At 45.0% G+C, this 9,352-nt stretch overlaps 1 protein-coding gene across 1 annotated transcript; it reads right to left on the reverse strand.

The window, feature by feature from the left end:
- Window positions 1-510: 510 nt before the first annotated feature.
- On the reverse strand, window positions 511-7,438 carry LOC149448789 (zinc finger protein 862-like). The gene is made up of 3 exons (XM_089694296.1): window positions 7,213-7,438; window positions 1,594-2,113; window positions 511-1,513 (listed from the first exon to the last, which is right to left on the reverse strand). The coding sequence occupies exons 1-3, from the start codon at window positions 7,436-7,438 to the stop codon at window positions 511-513; spliced, it is 1,749 nt and encodes a 582-aa protein (XP_089550422.1).
- Window positions 7,439-9,352: the final 1,914 nt, after the last annotated feature.

A 9,352-nucleotide genomic window follows, 5' to 3' on the forward strand; every position in this document is an offset into this window, starting at 1 on the left:
GGACCAAGACTTGTGTAATACCCTTTTTTCTGATGCAAAATACCACTTCAATGGCTGTGTGTGGATTGAAATCTATTCCATGAAGAAAAAACACACCAAAAAATAATTTTTTGGATGCCAAAAAGCAGTAGGAAGCCAGTTTCACATCAAGATTTGCAATTGTTTTCGTTGTACAGCAGGACCAAGACTTGTGTAACGTCCCCTTTCTGATGAAAAATAACACTTCAGTAGCTGTGTGTGGATTGCATTCTATTCCATGAAGAAAAAAAAACACCAAAAAATGATTATTTGGATGCCAAAAAGCAGCAGGAAGCCAGTTTCACATCAATATTTGCTATGGTTTTCGTTGTACAACAGGACCAAGACTTGTGCAATACCCTTTTTCTGATGCAAAATACTACTTCAGTGGCTGTGTGTGGATTGCATTCATTCAATTAAGAAAAAAAACACCAAAAAATTATTATTTGGATGCCAAAAAGCAGCAGGAAGCCAGTTTCACATCAATATTTACTATGGTTTTCGTTGCACAGCAGGACCAAGACTTGTGTAACGTCCCCTTTCTGATAAAAAATACCACTTATCAATGGCAGTGTTTGGATTGTAATCTTTTAGTGGTGGTCTATTAATGGCAATCATCAAAAGATCATCCAAAGTCTTCAATGTCAGTGATGAACGATAGACTGTCTTTATTCTGTTTTGGTAGCTAAAGCCACGTTCACATGAGGCGGTTGTTGGTGGACGTACAGCACAGAAATTGACCAGAGGGAGTATGTTGCTGAATCTTTCTTTCTGCTGATTCAATCTTTTCAGAATCTCATTAAAAGAGAGTCCATTTTGAATGGAGAGTTTTAGGTCAGCCCACTCTGCTTCTAACAGGTCAATTTTGTCTTCAAACTGATTATCAAAAACATGTTTTGCAATTCTGTGCAACTCAGTCAATCCAAAGTTGAGGATGCGTGCTTTGTTTGGCCAAGACACGCTGTTAAATATATTGAAAGATTGTACAATATCTGAGGAGAATGGGGAAAGCCTCAGAATTAAATATCTTTCTGCTTTGGCCAATACAGATTGGCGAATAGACTGAAATTCTCTGTCACCAGCTTGAAGGTTGGTCAGCTGTAGGCCATGTAGTTTTCCATCTTCTGTAAACTTACTAAGAAATTCAAGTTCTTTTTTTCCTTTCCCATCAGAAAGATCCTGAAGAGTTTTAACTGCATGTTCTAGTTTGTTTTTTACCTGACAGATCATAAGTTCCTTGTTCTGAAGACCCTCTGACAAAGGTTTCAGCTTGCTATAAAAATCGAATAGGAAATGCAAAAGTTTCACAAACTTCAGCTGTTTCAGGTCTTTCAGGATGCCTTTAACGTTAGCAGATTCAGATGATCCCTCAGTTGATATTTGCTCAAAATGGCTCACTACTGTCTTCCAGTTTTGCAGAAAAGCACGCAAGGCCTCAACTTTGCTGCATAACCAGCGCACTGTGTGTGCATGTTTAATTTTCAAGATTTCCTCACTTAAAGTGTTTGTGAGATCATTAAGTTGCAGAAGGTGTTTTGCTGAGCAATGATAATATTTGAAAACACACCGCACCACCTCATCGAATGTTTGTAGGTTTCCTTGCAAACATCCAAGATCGCAAGCTGCAAGCGATGAGCCACACAATGTATGCTGATCATCTGTGGGCAGACTTCTTTCATCTGGACTGCTAAACCTGACTTGTGGCCAAGCATGCTTGCAGCTCCATCCGTTCCCAAGCCTGCAACCCATGAAGAGCCTCTGTAATTAAGATGCAAATTATCCATAAAGGCAGTCAATCCTTTGAAATAACCTTCGGCAGTAGCATTTTCTAGCGCAAATGTACCTAAAAAATCTTCTTTGACGTCTCCTTCTAAAACATAACGGACATAAATGTTTGCATGTTCAGTGTAGGTTCGATCTGTAGATCCGTCAGTCATGATGCCAACAAAAGGTGACTTTTTAATGTTTGCCACAAGACTTTCTCTGATTATTCTTGCAATGAAATGAATGAATTGTTTGCATTGAACATTACTTCCATATTTCTGCAGAACTGGCACATCTAGTTTGGCACTCAATGTTAATAAATCAGGGAAATCTAGAAATGGCTTTTCACATTAGCTACGTAATAAGCAATGTTAAACGTGTGTGTCGTGCTGAAATATTGCTGCGTCCATTTTTCAGATATACATAGCTAAAGGACTTTCTTCAGGGTTGTCTCTAGCCTTTGCCTTACCAATATTTTCTTTGTGTTTATTAAATTTGTCATGCCATACAAAAGTTTCCCTTTTACATGGAACTTTTACGCCATTTACCCATTTTTCATCTGAAATTTGGGGGAACCGACTGCAAACGTTACATGTAACTGTATCCTTTTCCTTGGAGTAAGCAACCATGAAAACTGATCCAGCCAATGTGTACTAAAACTGCATTTTTTTCACGGTCTTTCCAGCATCATCATCATTTGTCTTTTGAGTTATTATGGCAGTAGAAGTTTGTGGCAAACTACAACTAGCAACTGAATTAGCTATTGATTCATTCTCTTTTTCAATAGGGTTTGAGTGGGACTCCACAATAGTAGGATAATCTTTTGCTGTAAAAATTAATGATAATTTGCTCTGTTTCATGTTGCAGTGTAAACAAGGAGACCAAAACAAATTAGGAAAAACTCACAGGCATGAGATATGGGTTGAATACTGGAAATTAGCACCACTTTTTTGTATTACGTCTGGGCTGCCACAGATGACTCAGGCCGAGGAAGATCCTCCATGACATGTGATCATGCTAGTTGCACTGACAAGGCCGGTCTTGGCTGCCTATAGGCCTTCCTGCTGGCTGAGCCTATTAAACGCTGGTCTGCTGGCTGGCTTGATTGATGGCTGGCTTGATTGATGGCTGGCTTGATTGATGGCTGGCTGGCTTGATTGATGGCTGTCCTGATTGATGGCTGGTCTGATTGATGGCCTGATTAAAGTCTGGTCTGCTGGCTGGTCTGATTGATGGCCTGATTAAAGTCTGGTCTGCTGGCTGGTCTGATTGATGGTCTGCTTAAAAGGCTGGTCTGCTTGAAGGCAGATTAACGGCAGGTCATCTGAGCGGCAAATCAGATTAACGGAAGTTCAGCTTAAACAAGGCAGTTCAGCTCAACGGCAGTTCAGATCAAAGGTAGTTCAGATTAACAGCAGTTCAGATTAAACAAGGCAGTTCAGCTCAACGGCAGTTCAGTTTAAACAAGGGAGTTCAGCTCAATGGCAGTTCAGATTAAACAAGGCAGTTCAGCTCAACGGCAGTTCAGATCAAAGGCAGTTCAGATCGACGGCAGTTCAAATCAACGGCAGTTTAGATCAACGGCAGTTCAGATTAAACAAGGCAGTTCAGATTAAATAAGGCAGTTCATCTTAATGGCAGTTCAGTTTAACAGCAGTTCAGATTAAACAAGGCAGTTCAGATCAACGGCAGTTCAGATCAACGGCAGTTCAGATTAAACACGGCAGTTCAGATTAAACAAGGAAGTTCAGCTCAAAGGCAGTTCAGATTAACAGCAGTTCAGATTAAACAAGGCAATTCAGCATAACGGCAGTTCAGTTTAACGGCAGTTCATTTTAACGGTAATTCAGCTCAACAGCAGTTCAGATTCAACAAGGCAGTTCAGCTCAACGGCAGATTAGTTCAAAGGCAGTTCAGATTAAACAAGGCAGTTCAGTTTAACGGCAGCTTAACGGCAGTTCAGCTCAGCGGCAGTTCAGCTCAACGGCAGTTCAGATTAAACAAGGCAGTTCAGCTCAACGGCAGTTCAGATTAAATGAGGCAGGTCAGCTCAACAGCAGTTAACATCAAAGGGAGTTCAGATGAAAGGCAGTTAAGCTCAACGGCAGTTCAGCTCAATGGCAGTTCAAGTTAACGCCACTTCAGATTAACACCACTTCAGATTAAAGGCAGTTCAGATTAAAGGCTGGCCTGATTGAAGGCTCCTCTGGTGGATCGGTGTGTCTGCTGGCTGAGCTGCCTTTCAGGAGCAGGGCAGAGCACAGCTGCTTGCTTGGTGGGTCTGTCCATGCATTACAATTGTGAAGGACCAATGGCAATCCTAGGAAAATAAACAGAGTGCATATAAGATACCACAGTGACAGTCAAAACTGGGAGGGCACTGGTAATTTTCACCACTACCATATGAAGATGTGTTCCTATGCATAGTCAGCTACCAATTTTATTTTTATTTTAAATTAAATTGGTAGCTGATTGTGCATAGGTGTGCTGTTCTTTTTTTTTTTTTTTTTTTACTTTTTGAAATATTTAGGCCCCAGAGAGCAATACTAAAATGGAGTGGTTGTTTTTTTTTTACGTTATTGGTGGGTTTTTTTTAACTCTTTTCCAAATCATTTTGCCCCCAGAGCGCAGCACAAAAAAATGTAACTTACCTTAAACTGGCGGGGGTAGTGATGTGCACCATTGGCGGGTCTCTCCTTCACGTGTCCCCCATGCCAGTGTAGAGCGGGCCTCTCTTCGTGTCCCCCAAGGCGGTGTGGAGCGGGCCTCGTGTCCCCCAAGGTGGTGTAGAGCTGGCCTCGTGTCCCCCAAGGCGGTGTAGAGCGGGCCTCGTGTCCCCCAAGGTGGTGTAGAGTGTGCCTCATGTCCCCCAAGGCGGTGTAGAGTGGGCCTCGTGTCCCCCAAGGTGGTCTAGAGCGGGCCTCTTGTCCCCCAAGGCGGTGTAGAGTGGGCCTCGTGTCTCCCAAGGCGGTAGAGAGTGGGCCTTGTGTCCCCCAAGGCGGTGTAGAGTGGGCCTCGTGTCCCCAAAGGCGGTAGAGAGTGGGCCTCGTGTCCCCCAAGGCGGTGGAGAGTGGGCCTCGTGTCCCCCAAGGAGGTGTAGAGCGGGCCTCGTGTCCCCCAAGGCGGTTGAGAGCAGGCCTCGTGTCCCCCAAGGCGGTTGAGAGTGGGCCTCGTGTCCCCCACAGCGGTGGAGAGCAGGCCTCGAGTCCCCCGCGGCGGTGGAGAGGATGTCTCCTCTCAGCGTAGGAGAGCGGACCTCTCCTGCACGTGTCCCCTCAGTGGCGCTGCCACTGTAATGGCGATGCCGCGGAAACCGGAAGTTGTAAACCGGAACTTGGTTTCCCAATGAGGCTTGGAGTGCATGTGCAGTCGCTTCATGCTTCTTCATCTGTGCTCGCCGCTCGCAGCCGCTCGCCACAGAGGAATTTCTCGCATTTGGCGAGCAGCTTTTTCAAGCCCTGGCCTATTCAATGTGGAATCCAATGTAAAATTTGAATCTCCCAGAAGAAGAAGACCCTTGGAGTGTCAGGAAACAATGGTGCAAAGATGAGAAAAGAATTTATGCTGAAAGCGATTGGGCGCGTAGAAAGAGACAAAAGTAAACTCCTGGTTCCAGAGGGTGCCCTGCAGAAGCAAATACCTGCCCGTGGGGTCCGCTATATTCCGAGCACAGACAAAAAGGAGATTGCGTTTGAAAGCTATCAGTACACCCCGGTGTTTCTCAGGAGCCGAGGCCTTGTAAAAGGTGGGATAATGAGGTGAACGATACCGTGCAGCAGAGGACTGAGAAAACCTGGTCTCCTGTAAACATACCATGTCGATTTGTTGCGATTTGAGGTGATGAAAAACTTTAGCTCACTGAGGCAAATTGAAGCCTTGAACATTTTGTGAGTGTACTTTCAGAAGGGGTGAGGCCATGGCGGCATAAGCACAACACACTCAACAGAAAAAGCATAAGTCAGGCAACAATTTCCACTCCCAATGGCGATCGGACCATGGGGCCCCGAAACCTTGCATAAAACAAAAACAGAAATACCAGAGAAGAAAAGAAAACAAGAAAAGAAAATGACAAAAGTATATACAACAGTATAATCGTGTCATGCCAATGGTGACGTGCATCCTCCTACACGTGAAGGATACCAGTTGGGGGTAACGCAGCTAAACTTGGGGGCCAACCCCCTCCAGGAGGACAACTACAGGCCGCCGTGGAACCCCACAACACAGCCCAAGTGGTCGCCCACCCACCTCCCAGTAGGACCGACACCCAACCCCGGACTACCAGGCCAACCTCCCACCCTGGAGCCTGAGGGAACCATCACCCCATTCCACCAACTGGAACCCGAACAACGTCACCCGGACCCGTGGTAGGCCACAACAGCAAAAAGTCATAATCCTTAAGTCCAGGAGGAGACCCCCCCACTCAGGGATGGAACCCAAGGGAACAGGCCGGATCAGGTCCAACCTGGAACGCTAACAAACTGGAAAAGCCATAAGGGCCAAACTCACGGTCCCGTCAGGAAAGCTCAATGGTGAAACACAACGTGGGAGATCCAAGATACATCTTCAGCCCGGAGAACAGCAGTATGGACTTGATCGTAGAGGGGTCTGAGGGAGGGCCTTCTTCCTGTTGGACGACCGCTCCCAGAGGAAGCGGCCTCACTGGGGATCCTAATGAATGAGCTGGGCTCTCAGTAGCGACTTCCAGTGAAAGAAGGTGTAAATATTCAAGGAGAGAGTGGGACTCCTCCAGCGTAGTTGAAGGTGAGGCGGAACAGAAAGCCCCAGGCGTGTTTAATTCTACGGTTCACCAGGACCGAAGTGAAGAGCTTCAACTGGCTGCGCTTCTGAAGAGTGGTCTGGGAGAGGTCCACAAAGAACTGGTAGAAATGCCCCTGGAATCTGAAGTCTGGGTTGTTTCTGGCCGCCAAGAGGATAGTTTCCTTAGTGCGATAGTAAGTGAACTTGATGATAATGTCTATCGGGGGCCCATCCAGTTGTCTGGGGCCCAATGCATGGTGTATGCGGTAAAATTTGGGAAATAATGAGCGTAAGCTCCTGAAACAGAGCAGTAGTGGTGGAGGTGAGATCTGTGACTGTTTCTGGGATATCCCTTAATCGCAAATTGCCGCGGCGGGAACGGTTTTCGAAATCCTCAAGTCGGAGCAGCGCATCCCCTAATTCTTTCTTGAGGTCACACAAATCCTGTTCGTGACTTTCAATGACCATGGCCGCAGCGTCCATTTTTTCCTCACGATCGTTCGTCCGATTGCCCAACTCCCGAATTTCTCATGAAAGACAGTCGGCCACCTTGGAGGTAGCGGAGGACAATTCCGACTGCAGCATGGACTTGAAGCAGTGCAGGAGGTCAGCATCCCTTTAGAACTGGAGTGGGAGACTGCAGGGATGCCTCTGATGCCAGGTCGTCATCACCTCTGGGATCCGGCCCACCCGCGGGTAGCGGCAGTGGGGGACCCGAAATCGAAGCCGGGGGGTTCAGTTGCAGCCTCCAGCGGAAGACACGAACTTGCGGCTGGGGCACTGGAACCCTCCGGCGGCGGACCCAAAATCGAGGCTGCGACTCCAGAGGGTAGGCCGCAAATTCCGGCGCGGTCCGCTGGGCGCTGGAGGCGTGGGCGGCCGCTGATTTCTTGCTCATAGGGGCACTGGGGGACAGGGGGCTAGGAGGGGCTGGAGGGAAGGCAGAAGACCCCCCCCTGGAGGGCTAGAAATTGGCCGATGTGTCCGGCGGCCGAAGAGCAGGCCTACAATGCGGCCATCCTGGAAGCTGCTCATGAGCGCCCCCAAGATCACTATACTAACATCAGATTGTTAGTAGAGCAGCTCCTCCTGAGCTATACAAGCCATATGGGTTGAACAAAAGAAAACTGCAAGTGTGTACCAGACTTAAGGTTTCTCCAGACTTGAGTTAGCTAGGGGGTCATTGAGCAATGAACAATTTCTACCTTTCATTAAAGTTACCATGGACCCTTGATCTTTTCAGTTTTCTGTAAAGAGTGGCATTCTCACTTCCCGCAAATCACCAATGTAAGAGTCATTCCTCCCAATAATCACCAGTGTAATGGGGACCTTCTTCACTGACTATCAATCTAAGGGATCTATTCGCCATGGACCACCAATGCAACATAGCACTTCACTGACCACCAGTGTAAGTGGCACTACACTAACCACCAATATAAGGGGGCACTACACTATCAATGTAAGAGGGCACCTCTCCACTGACCAGCAATGTGAGGAAGCAATAGTTTTTTATTTTGTTTTTTTTATCTCCTTTCTGGCTATTATTTTTATCTGTTTTAAGTACTCTACACCACATTTTTTAGACTATAATTTTTCCTATACTCACGACTTGTGAGTTGTAGGTATATTATTTATTAGTATGGGTTCCCTGAGACCTGAATACTGACATTTACAATATTCTTTCCTTCCCTGTAGATGAGCAAGCCATCGCCATCAGGTGCGGCTATGGTGCTGCATGCACCATTCATGTAGAAATGCCACAGCAAAAAGATAAGCAAATCATTATTTCAACATGTATTTGCAAGTGAAACGAATACATGTATTCTTATCTAGCCTCTTTTTACAATGATGTGAATGAACTTCAATGTATTTATATAAAGAAAGCCTAGACTGAGAAAATGTATACAGTATGTTGCCATTATTGTATTTTCTCTGCTTGTGTTTTGGCTGTTTTGTTGCTGTAGACAACTAATCAATTGTGCAGATCAGGAGTTCTGTCTTTCCTCTGACTCCAGGTCAGTGTCAGGTCCATGTATACTCTAACTAAAATCAGCAATGGTAATCTCAATTGTTCTTTAGTTTAGGGATTTACAAAAGACTGCCTACATGTAGTATGACTACCAATCACTGATCAGCTACTTCTCTAATCCTTGTCAGAAAAGCAGCTACAGCATGACTCCAAACTGTCCCCCATCTGGAAAAATTGTCCTTTGGGACCTAAAGCTGGCCATAGATGGGTAGAAGTTTGAAAGAATATTCTAGAATAAGAATGTTCTAAGAAAGTTTGTTAGTTTTTCTAATCATTAGCGGGTCAAATGTTTGTTTTGACTGCAGTGATGAAAACATTTGGCAGGATGGAAATTTTTTCTCCAACAAACACATTTTTAACAGTGTACTGTATGTGTTTTTGGTAAAATAATTCCAAAATCAAATGTGAAAAGCAAACAATATTTTGAGAATTTTCATATGAAATATATTAAGACCTTTCCTAAGGATTTTTGTTTGAAAGTCTATCCATCTATGGCCAGCTTATATCTCTCTGTCACTCTATCCTCAGGGGTTCTCTTTTTCTTAGTCTAATTTATATACTTATAAAAATGTACTAGTCAATTACCTAAAGTGTAATACTGCACTAAATCTGTCATCCAACCTCTAAATTAACGCATTTGTATAGAAAAATTAATATGGGAAATCATATATCAGGAACATGAAATTTTGGGTTTACACATTCTTTAACCAATCATTACTGCTTATTAATGTTGCATGGGCTGTGTAATTTGTGCATAAAACAGGGTGAGCCCACTTGCCTAAA

This window comes from Staurois parvus, unplaced genomic scaffold (assembly GCF_062004578.1).
Source record: "Staurois parvus isolate SC_StPar_1 unplaced genomic scaffold, SC_StPar_1.0 ptg000657l, whole genome shotgun sequence".
Lineage (NCBI taxonomy): Eukaryota > Metazoa > Chordata > Amphibia > Anura > Ranidae > Staurois > Staurois parvus.

Coding starts and splice junctions, on each gene's coding strand:
- LOC149448789 (XM_089694296.1), bottom strand. CDS start 7,438: ATGAGCAAGAAATCAGCGGCCGCCCACGCCTCCAGCGCCCAGCGGACC. Junction 2,114..7,212: donor GGGTGGGCCGGATCCCAGAG/GTGATGACGACC, acceptor AGCCATTTCTAG/ATTTCCCTGATTTATTAACA. Junction 1,514..1,593: donor ACCTACAAACATTCGATGAG/GTGGTGCGGTGT, acceptor AAACACTTTAAG/TGAGGAAATCTTGAAAATTA.